Here is a 14,613-nt window from a genome sequence, read left to right as displayed (position 1 = left end):
TTCCACTTTATTAGACCTCACAACAGAAGTCTGGGATTTTTGTTGGAGCAAAAAGACTGGCAAGCAGGGAATGGCTTGCTGAACAGAGAGGAAAGAGCTGATATCGCTCACCTTTTACCTTTCTTGCTGGAGGTGGGATGTTTTCTCCCACCTCCACCCAGAAGATGCCATTGGCAAAAGGGAATCTTTATAAAGTAGTTAAAAGAATCCATTGTGTTCAGAGAATTTTTGTTTGTTTCTGACATTCAGTTGTAGTAATCAAAAAATGCATTTGTAGCTGTGTGGGATGTGAAGCAAATTATGTATGGATCATAGTAGTTGACACTCTGACCTATGCAGTTGCCATGGTTCAAGAGCATTACACCAGTGTTCTGGAATCTGGCTCTAGTTAATCTTACACAAAGCAGCTGTTTTCTGAGCAATTGGGTGCTTTGAGTTTATAAATGTGTTGTAGATTAAAAAGTAGTTTTTGTGATAAAGGAAACAAAACCAGTATTCTAGGAAGGCAAGCTGTTACAAATTGCTTACAGCACTGATTGGGGAGGGATGGAAGGATTGTAACTACTGTACAGCTTTCTTTATAAAAAAAAATTCAAGGCTAATAGATTTTTTTCCCTCGAGTAAATGTAGGTTCTGTGTTTTGCTTGCAGCAAGCTAACAGCAGATGTTACAGAAAAGATGGCTGAAATAGAAGATAAGCTCTCTGTGATAGCGTTAAAAAGCAATAACACGGACACTCACCTGAGGGCCCTGGAGACAGATGCAGAGAGCCTAGACCTCGTTGTGAAAGAACTTGCAGAACAACTCGAGTTTATAAAAATCTCCGATATCCGGGGTGAGGTGTCTCATGGGGAAAAAGAAAAAAGCCAGGGCAGCAAATGATTAAATAAGTGTATGGTTTTAAATATCAGGTTAATCTTCTAAACAGTAATAAAACATGTTCTATGAGTGCAGTTTCCTTCCGAGTCTTGGCAGAGTTGCTGATCTAGCAGGAATTTCTTTGAAGTCTCTGTTTTTGTGTGCATTGCAAAACTAGCTCAAGAACTTAGGGAACAAAGTCACCTTAAAACCTCTTAATGTATAGAAGTTGTAGACCAGTTACATGTACCAACAGTAAGTCCAGTGGTATACTTGCATTTTGTTACATACCACAATTAAGTACACAGACAGATGTCTGAAGTTACTTTAGTTCACATTTAATTACATGAGATTACTAAATTTCTGTATGAAAGACTGCATGAATCTTTGTGAATAAGAGTATGTCACACTTTAGGGTTAGATTCTACCACTCATACAGAGAGTGACATTAACCCCTGTGCAGAGAGCCTGCACAAGGATTGGCCAATATGTATTCCCCAGCAAGCCTGGACTTCAGTGGTGTGTAGGTCTTGTGCTGGACCACTGCTCGTGGGTGAATTGCACCTACTCACCAGGCAGTTCCGTGGATTCAATGAGTCACAGAAGTAAATAAGCTCTATCTTTATAAATCTAGGGCCAGATCTTCCTTTGCTTTCAGTGGGAGCGGGATCAGACCCTTAGTCTGGAAGAATTTTCAAACTTTTTAATATTAGAGAGTCAAATTCTGTAGACCATTGAAATCAAAGCATCAGTGGGACCATCAATGGGAGGTTTGTTTGATTAAGAATAGCAGAATTTTCCCCATACATAGTTCAAGCATACTAACAGTAATAACGTTTGTATAACTTTGTATTCAGTTTAATAGAGAAATGGCCTTATACAATTTTGTCATCCACTAGATTCCCCATAACAAATTGTTTGTACTATAAATTCAGCAATGAGGGCTGATTGCTGAACAGTTGGATCTAATTTCTGCAGGAGCCTTGGATAGTATCACCAAATATTTTCAGATGTCCCTGGAGGCAGAAGAGAGGGTCAATGCCTCCACTGTTCACCCTGATAGCCTTGTGGAACTGTCAGCTCAGACACGACAGGAAGTGGAAGACTTAATCAGTGAGCAAGAGGCCCAGTTCAAGGCAAAACAAGAGGAACAGTCACGCCTTCTGGATGAACTCGCAGGCAAGCTGCAAAGTCTGGACCTTTCTGAAGTGGCTGAGAAGGTACGTGGTTAAGATTTCTTTGAGTGTAGAACCTGCAGGAAAATATCAGTGGTGCTGTTGCAGAAATGACAGGCAGGAAGGCAGAGCCTGCTACTTTGTTGAAGGGGGTTTTACTTATGGAAAAATGCTTGTCTGGTGTACTGAGAGAGATTGTGAACTGGAACCTGTTCCATGACTTGTGGACCACAAGGGGTGCACTAGCTTCCAAACCCCACCCACTTCACCTGTCCCATTTCCAACCCCCTCTCCCTGACAGTACTCAGTCATCCCATTGTTTCCTCCCATGACCCAAATCCCACAGTCCTTTGCACCCACAAAGAATTATCAGACTTGGTTGATTATAAGACCAGGTTTTTGGGGTCATGAGCCCCAAAAGTAGGGTGACCAGATGAGGGAAAGAAAATATCGGGACACATGGGGGGAGGGGAGGTGCAAAAAAAAAAAAAAAAAAGCCGTGTCAGTCAATTTTATCGGGACGTCTGGTCACCCTACCCAAAAGATCAAAAACTACTCCACTAGGCCTCTGCAGCACTCTTCATCAACAAGTTTCTTCCCTGAGCATCACTCTGGCTAATGTAATGGTTTGGATTTACAGGAATTTTCATTGGGTGCATCTATATTTTCTCTCTCTCTTTTTTTTTTTTTTTTTAACTACACCTCTACCCCAATATAATGCGACCCGATATAACATGAATTCGGATATAACGCGGTAAAATAGCGCTCGGGGGGGGGGGGGGGCTGCGCACTCTGGCGGATCAAAGCAAGTTCAATATAACGCAGTTTCACCTATAACACGGTAAGATTTTTTTGGCTCCCGAGGACAGCGTTCTATCGGGGTAGAGGTGTATTGTCCTACAGTTGTGTAGTACAGTAACTCCCCACTTAAGATCCTTTCGCTTAACGTTGTTTCGATCTTGCGTCCCTGCTCCATTACAGGACATGCTCGTTTAAAGTTGTGCAATGCTCTGCAATGTCATTTGGCTGCCTGCTTTGTCCACAGCTGGCAGCCCCCCCATCAGCTCCCCTATGCCCCCCCAGCGCCTCCCACCCGCTGGCAGACCCCATGGATCAGCACCTTCCCCCTGCTCTCCCCACCTCCTGCCCGTGGCAATCAGCTGGTTTGCACCGTTCAGGAAGCAGGAGGGAGGAGCGAGGACTCTGCACGCAGGCTCCCCTTCCGTCCCCTGTCTCCTGAGCACTGGGAGGGGGAGGGGCGCGGCGTGCAGAGTAAAGGGGGAAGAGCTGGGGGGGAGAGAAGAGGCGGGTTAAGGGTGGGGGCTTGAGGGAAGGGGTAGAGTGGGCAGGCCGAGGGTTGAGTCCCCCGCACCTGGTGCTTGCACAGTAGGGGAAGCTGCGCAACGTGCTTCTCCTAGCCTATGGCACCTTCAGCCTCCTTGCCTGCCTCATTGTCTGCAGTGCCAGTGAGCTGTGCCTGTGTGGGGTAAGGAGGGGGCACCTCCCATTGCTTCATACTCAGCAATGATGATTGTAGTATTAAATTGTTACTTTAAAATTGTTTAAAACTTATACCTGTATTAAACTGCTTGTTTAAAATGTATATGATGCCTTTTGTCTGGCAAAAAAAAAATAAAAAAAAATCCCTGGAACCTAACCCCCCCCCCCCCCCCCAAATTTACACTAATTCTTATGGGGAAATTGGATTTGCTTAACATCGTTTTGCTTAAAGTTGCATTTTTCAGGAACATAACTACAACGTTAAGTGAGGAGTTACTGTATTTAGCTAGATGCATGCTCAGGGAGGCTATTCGTCTAGCGTAAAGCCCAACAGTTCATGTTTTGTGGAGCACTGTCCCTGTCCAGTAGGATATGGCACCAGACGTGGGTTTGTCCAGTGAAAATGAGAGGAGAAGACTGTGGATGCAAGATGCCAATAGAGGTGGGGATGACAGAAGATGTGCCAGTGGCCACTTTATGCATGCTGTGTGCTTGCCCTGGACTTCTCTGATCTAAGACAAAGCAGACCTTTTTCTGAGCTCTTGAGTCAAAAGGACACTCTGAGAAGCAGTCTGGTGCTTATTCTCTGCACAGCGGTAAAGCTGAAGTAAATCTGAGGTAGGGTGACTTTTTCCTGGGAGATTCACAGTGTTCCTTCTGCAACTTTCCTTTGAAGTAAATCAGCTGCAGTTGGAAAACAATTCAGCCTGCAAATATGGAGAGGGCATATTTATTAACTTAAGTGGTTAGGGGTATCAGTAAGTTACAGGATGATTTCTCTAAAGATTGCATTGTCCCTCCTATTTTCTCCCCCCATGTCCCCTTTTAGCAACTGTTATCTAACATGTTTCAGAGTAGCAGCCGTGTTAGTCTGTATCCGCAAAAATAACAGGAGTACTTGTGGCACCTTAGAGACTAACAAATTTATGTTATCTAACATGACACTGCTCCTTTTTCTTGGGGGGGGGGGTGAAGAGACTTTTAGTTGGAACCCCTCCCCCACATTCCTGTCCCGCAGGTCCATTGGCATTGAAACTCTTGTTTAAATAAAGTTTATCAAGGTTCTAGGCAGTATCATTAGTTGCTGGGAGCCTTAAGGAAGTGCAGCCCCTGCAGGACATTCTGCTTTCTAGAGCAGTGGTTCTCAATCAGACGTATATGTACCCCTGGGGGTACACAGAGGTCTGCCAGGGGGTACATCAACTCATCTAAATATTTGTCTAGTTTTAAAACAGGCTACAATAAAAGCTAGCAAAGTCCGTACAAACTAAAATTTCATACAACTTGTTGATACTGCTCTATATACTATACACTGAAATGTAAGTACAATATTTATATTCTATTAGATTATTTTATAATTATATCGTAAAACTGAGAAAATAAGCACTTTTTCAGTAATAGTGTGCTGTGTGTTTTTATGTCTGATTTTGTAAGTAAGTAGTTTAAGTTGAGGTGAAATGTGGGGTATGCAAGACAAATCAGACTCCTAAAAGGGGTACAGTAGTCTGGAAAAGTTGAGAGCCACTATTCTTGAGAATAGTGGATTGCAAACATCAGGGAAAGAAAAAGGTTAAGGCTGTTTGTTAGAGAAAGAGAACATTTAAAATTAACCCGATTCAGTTTTGTGTAACTTTACTGGGGGGATATTGCCTGCAAAATGTTTATTTTCGTGACTGTCATCCTTCCTTCCACCCCCTGCCAAAAAAGGAAAACTTTGTCCAACCTTCCATCTTACTAAAGATTTTTTTTTTTAATGATTCCATTTATTATCCAGACTCTAGGGGTAGTTCATTGATAGAGCTGGTTAAACATTTTCTGATCAAATGTATTTACATTACAAAATGCTGTTTCTTCAAAATTAAACCTTTGCAGAGGAACATGTTGATTTTTGTCAAAATTTCATTTTGAGAAAAAAGCATTTTGATAAAGTCACACTGGAACACTTTGATGTTTTTGTTCTGAAACAACTTTTTGAGCCTTTATATAAAACTTTCAACGTCAAACTCAGGATGAAACATTTTGATTTAAACAAAACATTTTACTTAGATAGACCCAAAATGGTATCTTTTGGAAAATTTCATTTGAGGAAATTTCAAAATATTTTTGGATTTCTTCCAATTTGGAACAAATTTTGAAATGTCATAATTTCCCCAAGACCAAGTTTGAGTTTCAGCCAGCTCAATCCATAGGTTTGCCTTCAGGAGGGAAGGGCCCTCCTCTTCCCTCTCCATTTTTAACAGAAGTCTGAGGGTAATTTTTCCATTGAAAGAACCAAGTCTTTGCCGATTTCATGTCATTCAATAAGACAGTGCAGGATGGATGACTGTCTTGGTACTGCCATTATAACCCAAACTGCTTGTGCCTGGAGGGCTGTGTGTTACATACATAGGAGCTTCCCTTCCCACATCACTCTGCACTGGAACAAATCTCACAATGATACACATGTGAAGTAGGGAATGCCCTAGTTTTTGATGCTGCAGTTCAGCAGCTACAGCTACCATTTATTTCTCAGGCGTTCTCCTGAGATTTCACTGCTAGGGGTGCGGGTACCACTAAATGTTTCCAGCATCATCAGAAACCTCCTGGTCCACTTTCCTTCCTCCCCCTCCCACCCATCCCCCAAAGCAAGGGCAATTAAGCGTGACTATTTCTTGTCGATCTATTGCAGACATGTGGAACTCCCTCCGGGGCTTCCTGTGCTGACTCAGAGTGTGGCGGTCTGAACTGCCGAACAGATGAAGGCGAAAAGAAATGCGGAGGACCAGGCTGCGAGGGATTGGTTACTGTGGCTCACGGTGCGTGGCAGAAAGCCATGGATTTTGACAGAGACATACTCAGTGCATTGGCGGAAGTTGAAGAACTCTCTAAAATGGTAATTCTTTCCAAGTAGATCACTAAACATTAATTTAAAATGAAAGAAATTTCCCCAACAGGGATATGATACAAAACTACAGAACATTTTCCCCCCAGACATTCATTTTAAAATGTTTCTTTCCAGTTGCATAACTTCACCAGCACTATCCTTTAAAAAAAAAAAAAGAGCCTCATAAAGTGGACTTGTTTAAACTGAAATTCCATGTGTAATCCATAAATATTTGTCTGAGTTGTTTAAAGTAACATTAGTGTTGTGGAAAAGCATTCCGTGAGTTTTATGAGAACAAGTTTCCCACAGTGCTTTGGACTCCAAATATCAATTGTCTTTTCAGAATTGCATTTTGGTTTGCAAAATGGGCCTTAATGTGCAAGGAAGCGTGAAACCAGGCCACCTTATTTACCTCCTCCTAGGTCTCCGAGGCAAAACAGAGAGCAGATGAAGCAAAACAAAATGCACAAGAAGTTCTGCTCAAAACCAATGCCACAAAAGAACAAGTGGACAGAAGCAATGAAGATCTGAGAAACCTTATTAAGCAGATCAGGGAATTTCTGATGCGTAAGGATGATCTTTACCTTAGTTGACATTAGTGATTTTTATCTTTATGAGAAATTCTGCTAGCTTATTTTTAGAGGCCTTTATAAAGTTAGGATGTTGTACATTTTTGTAACATTTACAGATGCAAAATAGTAGACTCTTCCAACTCTGCACATAGCTTTTCTCATGCATTTCTCTAGGTAGCTGCCTAACCTAGTCTTAAAATCCTTTCTGAATACTATCGTTTCTGTGAATCTTGTCTTGATTATGCATTTCATTTAAGTTTAAGATTTTTATAAGCAGCGGGATCCATTTTCAGCTTTATAGGTGAAAGGTGAGGTTACCAATACAGATTGGCAGTTGATTCTTTGCACAATGTTGTGAAAAAAATGCACCCAGTGAGGAAGAGAAAGGCCTTTCAGTTTTATCTTGATTGGAACTTTAACAGACTTTGCCTTCTCCTCTGCAATAGAGCTGATTGGTGGTGGAGTGGAGTGGTTTAAAACTTACTAGGAGATTGTCATGCTACTCCCATTAATTTCAAGGGAACTGTGTAGCTAACTCTCCTCAATCGGCATTGAAATTTCAATCATTAGCTGTGCTAACCTGTGGAGAAGTGCGAGATCTTTTGGAAGATGGAGGACAGTCTCCATTGGGGAGGTCTGTTATGTGCAACTGCTGGCCTACAAACATCAGTGTTTTCTTACGTGCTAAGAATGTGTTCAGTCCTGTGCAAACACAGGAAGAAATGTTTAGATACATGTAACAGCACCACAGGACCATCTGAGCAATAGAGGCAACTTTTGCTTAAATCCCAATCCCTGAGAGGCATAAAATGCTGCTGTTACATGTATCTAAACATTGTGCATGGCCCTCTTTCACTTTAGAAATGTATGAATGTGCACCAAAGGAATGACTCTTATTCCATTTCAGTTCATAATATTTTGTACTTCACTAGCATCTCATATTCATAGCACTCTACACAGCACTACAAACGTTGGACCAAATTCATCCCTGTTGAACTCCCGTGGATTTCAATGGAACGGGGGTCCATTATCTAATTGATCCTTACAGCTTCCAGGAGGCTGTCAAATTATCTTTTATAGCTGGAGAAATGGAGGGCAGACAAGGTCTGAGATTGCACAAAGCCATGCAGTAAGTCAGTGTTAGGAATTACACAGTTCTACTGATTCCCAAGCTGCGCTCAAGCCACTGGAGGCCAATGGGTGAAAAGTACCCCTCAAGAGGCTGAAATGGGACTTAAGCAGGGCTCTACGCTCTGTGGTGGCATTCTGCATAGGAGTGAATTTTACCCTAACTGAGCATACCACCTACTTTCTACATATTTTCTGCAAATTGTGGTGGTGGTGTTTCGTTTGCCATGACTGTTTGTCAGTTTCTTGCTTTTAAGGAACCGCACTGACAAGGATTTCAGTAGTGTTATTTGACATTGGCATGGATGGCTTGCTAATCCTCTCAACTGTCTGCTTACCCTGTTGCATTTGTGCCATCTTAGAGGATAGCGCCGATTTGGATAGCATTGAGGCAGTTGCTAATGAAGTGTTGAAGATGAAGATGCCAAGTAGCCCCCAGCAGCTACAGACCCTGACAGAGGATATCCGTGAGCGTGTGGAAAGCCTTTCTGATGTAGAGATTATCTTACAACAAAGTGCCGGAGACATTGCCAGAGCTGAGATGCTGTTAGATGAAGCGAATAAAGCAAGGTAACGTACTACACTGTTTTGTATCAGCTGTCTTTTTAAATCAGTGATTTTGAACCAGACTATTGATTTCATTCAAATATTTTTCAAAAACATAGTTAGCTAAGTTCATCCTGGTGTAAATTCTTATTCATACCACAATGAAACATTTCTAACGTCACATATTATATTGTTACTTCTGCTCCACAGCAAAAGTGCAAAAGATGTTAAAGTCACTGCAGCTATTGTGAAAGAAGCACTGGAAGAAGCTGAAAAGGCCCAAAATGCAGCCGAAAAGGCCATCAAACAAGCTGAAGAAGACATTAGAGGAACGCAGGATCTACTTACCTCAGTAAGTCCTAACTATATATAAAAAATATTCACAGTGTACCTAGTTTGATGCTAGGTAACTGCTTTAGCCAAGGGTACGTCTATACTTACCTCCGGGTCCGGCGGTAAGCAATCAATCTTCTGGGATCGATCCCGGAAGTGCTCGCCGTCGACGCCGGTACTCCTGCTCCGCGAGAGGAGTACGCGGAGTCGACGGGGGAGCCTGCCTGCCGCGTCTGGACCCGCGGTAAGTTCGAACTAAGGTACTTCGACTTCAGCTACGTTATTAACGTAGCTGAAGTTGCGTATCCTAGTTCGAAGTGGGGGGTTAGTGTGGACCAGGCCTAAGAGAAGAGGAGCTCTTGAAACAGCAAACTTCTCTGAATTAAGAGAAAAACAAAGAGAGCTTTCCACCCCACTAGTCAATCAGTGCTTTGCTACTGACTTCAGTGGGTGCAGAAATGGTGCCAAGAATGAACTGGGCTGTGCCTTCCAACCCAGAAGGTATTCTCAGATCCCCAGGAAATCCTACAAGGCAGGTGGTATATCATCTGGTAGCTGAGCCATGCTGCCAACTCTCCCACCCATGCAAAACACTTTGCCAGTACCGTGTGAGAACACATGAGCATTAATGCTTCATTGAAGCATTAATTGTTGTGTTTGTCAAATGATGTCATTGCAGAGCCCCATATGCATGAAGTGTGAATATTTAAGTAAAGGACTAATTCATTATTAGTAATAGTGTCCAAGTGTGCTTGCTCGATGCTTTACAAATAACGAGAAGGGCCCTTCCCAGTCATAGAATAAGCCCACCCAAGTACCTTCTACACGAATAGTGGGCTTTTATAAGAATTAAAGATTTTCCATTAGAATTAGAACTTTTTCACTCAAGTTTGAAGTCTTCGACCATTCTCATTTCATCAAGTCCAGTTCATAAAGAACCATTTCATAGATCGTCCCATTGACAAGACTGTAAAGCACTAACATCTGATAGTGTCAATATTCAGCTTATTAGGTTCCTAAGCTACCCAGCACTTCTTTATCCACTGCTGAAAGGGTAATTAACACAGCAGTGATTTCTTTCCATTTATATGAACAATAATGGATCTAGCTGAGCTGTTAATTTCAATAATGCCTTTCACATTTCCAAATCTGGAATTTTTTTGCCCTGGAAGCTGAGCGATTCCTGACATGTGTAAATGCTTGGTGAAATCCCATGTATTTCATGTGAGTTTACAATTAATTGAAGCCAAAGACTGCAGATGTCTTGGTGACGTCTTACACTGAGATGCATCTCCTCCCCCCCTTTGGAGTATCAGATGTGCATCAGGAATGCTCTCAGAAGTTAGTGGAACTCTATCCTTACCAATTACAAACACATTACAGCTCCAGTCTTGCATTCTAAGACATTCAAAAGTCAATGATTTCAGCCAGCTTGGGTTGTACAAGGAATGAAAGGTTATTTCTCTTCATTTCATAAGATATGCTTTTAATGACATACAACCTAGTTCACTTTCAAAATGGATTCCCCTCTTACTTCACTTGAATTGTAAATTGTAATTCGTACTCTTAAAACCCTCACATGTCATTTCATAGTATATTGGTGATATTTCAGAGTTACATAATGCTAGTTTGAGGATAGACTTTGGAGACCAACATTTTAAATAGTTGGTCAAGTCTTTTCTCTAGAAAGCTGATTTCAAAAATCAACGCATACATTTGTTGGGGGAATATTTAAACTGTTCTTTCATTCCTGGTTAGATTGAATCTGAAAATGCAGCATCTGAAGAAACCTTAAACAACGCTACCCTACGTATTACTGAGCTAGAGAAGAGTGTGGAAGATCTTAAACAAAAGGCTGCTACAAATTCAGAGAATGTGGAAGAGATTGAAGAAACTATTGCTACTGTGAAACAAAATGCCGAAGAAGCTAAAGAGGTGAGATACCTACTTGCCAGCTGACTTCCTCAAAAACACAATCCCTGGGAGTTATATTCGGGATAAAAGCATTTCAGTGCTACTGCCAGCTTTATCCATAATCTTGTCATGCTTGGGCACCAGGTGTCAGCGAGCTAGCTGCCCAGGAATATTACTGGCATCATTCAGTGAACTAGGTCAGACTTGTTGCTCCCAATTCATTTATTAGTAAGGTAATGCTGGGTCCGTTTGCCAATACATTAATTTCTACTTGGTTTGGTACCAACCTACATGGCAGAAAAAGCCTGCCAACTTCCAATTCCTAGGCGAGCAGAAAGCTGTCAGTCATGGAGAGGTGAGCGATCTCCATATTCTGATGTATTTAAGTGTAGGGTTATAAATTGGTAAATCTCAGTTCTACTCTCAACTGCCAGTGACTTTTACCTTGGGCACCACTTCCCTGTGCCTCAGTTTCACCATCTCTAAAATGGATTTAAATATAGTTTTCTTATTCTTACACTTCTATGAAGTGCCTTGGGGTCTATGAATGAGAGGTCACTGTGTGTACAATACATTATTCAGCTGTCAAACAAGGTACTTGTAACTTGGCACTTTTAAGGGAATTCGCCCATTGCTTCAGTCACTGGAGAAAAGATTCCATCTCTCAATGTAACACTTGCCAGCCTGCTCCTCTAGTTAGTGTTTGGTAAGCAGTTATCTAAAGTGTCAAATGTTCTGCAAACATAGCAGTGTCTTTCTAAGCCGTGTCTATATGGAGTCTCTTCCAAAGTCAGTACCTTTAAGAAGGATTCTGATTTATTTCAGCCTTCAAACAATTGAAAACAAAAGTTCTGTGTCAAAGGAAGTCTCACTGCTCCAATCTATTGTCCACAATAAAGTCATCTGTCTCAAAGGAGCCTTCCCTTTCCCAAAAGAGTGAAGATGTTGGAATTAACCTTTAAGCAACACTTGGTTTTAAACAAGGGGCCTCTGAAATGCTGCTTAATAACAAGTACAAGAGTCTGATTATTTAGCATCGGAGGAGGAAAGACAGAAAAAAGAGTGATAACAGATGTTGTCAGGAACCTTGCCGTAGTAGTGACAATTTCCCTAGATCCTACCCATGCTGTAGATGGCCCATTTCATGCTGCTCATACTGCTGGTGAGTTTTCAGGATTCCAATCTACAGACCAGATTGTCTGGTGCATCCACTACCTGTCCCAACACTTGCCCTGGCCAGGGATTGCAGGGAGGGAGGGAGATGTAGGAGCTGACTTTGCCAGCTCTACACCTGATGGGGCCTCCTCCCTGCCAGGGATATTTGGAGACTTGCAGGAGATTTCTGCGCTGCAAAAAAGTGAAGTGCAGCTGAGACACTAGCCTTGTGTTTTCTGTAACATCTGGGAAGTGCTTGTGACTTCATGAGTCACTATAGGTGAGAACCACCAATTCTAGAGCTGTTCATGATTATTATATATATATATATATATAAAAAAAACACGGTGCCCTATTTTCAACTCCATCTATTTGACACTGCTCCTGTCTGGCAATTGTCAACAATAGGAGCGATGCCATGGTCACTTCTGTACTGAATCTGCACTTCTCGAAGCAACACCTGTTAATCACCCTTAAATTGGAAAGCTGTGCAGGATTTGCTCTCACTAGTCACGAATTCTGTGGCTGAATCCTGTACAGCATATGAAAGTTTAGATATTGAAACAGACCAGCCACATAACTAGAAAGGGTGGATGATCACCAGAAGTGTCTGCCATTAGCAGGCATTAAACATGAATGAGAATGCTAATATTAAGGGGGGGGAGGTAACTAAAGCAAAAGCTGAATGTTGGGACAACTGAGCCAAGAGCTGCACTAATACTAGAACACACTTTGTGCTGTCAAATCTTTCATTCCTACATCCTCACTAGTAATGTCTCAGTTCCACAGAAGCAGCAGAAGTTTCAGACCATCTGTTCAAGTGGTGAAACAGGCATTTGCTTTGCAGTTTTCTGAGCAATAACCCCACCTTGTGTTGTGAATTTGAAACTGCAGGTACTTGACAGTGAACTGCATGCCAACTATAAAACAGTTGAAAACCTAATTGCCAAAAAAACAGAAGAGTCTGCTGATGCCAGGAAAAAAGCTGGAATGCTGCAGAATGAAGCTAAATCATTGTTAGCTCAAGCAAACAGCAAACTCCAGCTGCTCAAGGGTAAGACTGCCTGCATGAGAAAAGGGTTTCCTTTCAGATTTTGAAGTAATGTTTCATGTTGCAGAATGAACTGTGCTAATGTTCAGCAGCTGGAGAAAGGAAATAAAATGAACTTTTAACCAATTACATTAATTGTTGGTGGTTCACACACTTATGTACACAGTATATGGAACACTTTTCTAATGATCCAAACATCCTTTTACACACTTACAGAGATCAATTCACCCACTAGTGTGGTGCAACCACTTCTTGGGAGAAATGCAGTCACTGATCAACAGCACATAACATTGCACAGCTCTTTGAGGAAAGAAAATGAAAAACGTATCCAATTAAAACTTCAGCTGGGAGGATTAGGTAGAACATAATTTATCCTAACTAATTTGACTAGGCTAATATATGTCAAGTGCCATGGCACCTTGAAAGACTAAAAGTAGTGATTTCCTGCAGCACCTTAGTCTTGGATATCTCCCATCCAAGCACTGTTATTCTAGAAAGATCTGTCACGATCATAACCCAAAGTGATACTGGCAGAGTTGCTTTTTAAAAATTGAAGTTAACTCCAACAGAACAGTTTTAAGAATTCCACATTTAGCGCTGTACATTGAAACAGGAGGGGGAGCTCTCACCTTACCAACCAGGGCGGAACGGGAACTTTGTCTGCTTTTACCAGACATGGGGAAGCTGTACTCACCCCCAACCACTCTTCCTTACATCAATCCCTTATTTGCAATGATTCACTGAATAGTCTGACCATAACTAAGCCAACATACTCTCTAGTGTCCTTTCAAGTCTGTGCAGAATCCCTAAGCCATTTTTACAACATGAATTAAAGGACACAGTTGTACGTTTTCATTTATAGGTAAGTACTTCCTCCCCATTGTTTCCACAGTATTATGAGACAAGTTGTCAGGCCCAGATTTGTATCATCTAATCTCAGGCTTTCTATCTCAAAGATCAGAAATAACACTTTAAATACGGGTATGATTTTACTGCCCAAAAAACAGCTGATAGTCATCTGTTGATAGTTTTTCTCCCTTTTCCCTGCAGATTTGGAAAGCACATATGAGAACAATCAGAAAGTCTTGGAAGACAAAGCCAAACAGTTGGTGGAGCTAGAAGAAACAGTGCGCTCCCTCTTACAGGCAATCAGCCAGAAAGTTGCAGTATACAGCACCTGCTTGTAACTTGGGAAACAGTCTGGACCCAATGTATCCTGGATGGGCTTAAAAGTATTAAGTTTGATAAACTAGTTCTCATTGACATCACACTAAGACCTGGTAATCTTGACAGGTTTCTCACTTTTTAAAGTTACAAAACCAAAGAGTAATTTTTTCTTATGTTGAAAATAAAAACAGTACTTTTGTACCACTGTATGTATCTAGTATGATTAATTAACTTCATTGTTACTGTTACTAGCTGGAATAGTAAATCAATTATTTCTTCAGCTTATACAAATCTTGTTTAACCCAATTAGAGTACTGTTCTAATAAAATCTTAGCTCCAAAAGGTGGGCTT

At 41.5% G+C, this 14,613-nt stretch overlaps 1 protein-coding gene across 1 annotated transcript in view; it reads left to right on the top strand.

Moving 5' to 3' along the window:
- LAMB1 (laminin subunit beta 1) overlaps nucleotides 1-14,613 on the top strand; it is an 81,658-nt gene extending 67,045 nt beyond the window's left edge. Inside the window, exons 25-33 of the mRNA XM_065399488.1 lie at nucleotides 651-835; nucleotides 1,837-2,078; nucleotides 6,202-6,405; nucleotides 6,819-6,963; nucleotides 8,459-8,666; nucleotides 8,853-8,994; nucleotides 10,734-10,910; nucleotides 12,939-13,098; nucleotides 14,146-14,613. Of these exons, the coding sequence (XP_065255560.1) occupies nucleotides 651-835; nucleotides 1,837-2,078; nucleotides 6,202-6,405; nucleotides 6,819-6,963; nucleotides 8,459-8,666; nucleotides 8,853-8,994; nucleotides 10,734-10,910; nucleotides 12,939-13,098; nucleotides 14,146-14,282 (1,600 nt within the window). The 3' untranslated portion in view covers nucleotides 14,283-14,613. The remainder of the gene's footprint in view (nucleotides 1-650; nucleotides 836-1,836; nucleotides 2,079-6,201; nucleotides 6,406-6,818; nucleotides 6,964-8,458; nucleotides 8,667-8,852; nucleotides 8,995-10,733; nucleotides 10,911-12,938; nucleotides 13,099-14,145) is intronic.

The sequence above is a fragment of the Emys orbicularis genome, chromosome 1, assembly GCF_028017835.1.
Source record: "Emys orbicularis isolate rEmyOrb1 chromosome 1, rEmyOrb1.hap1, whole genome shotgun sequence".
NCBI classification, from domain to species: Eukaryota; Metazoa; Chordata; order Testudines; family Emydidae; genus Emys; species Emys orbicularis.
Note: the sequence above shows the minus strand (reverse complement) of the source record. Positions and strands in the feature narration are given on the sequence as shown.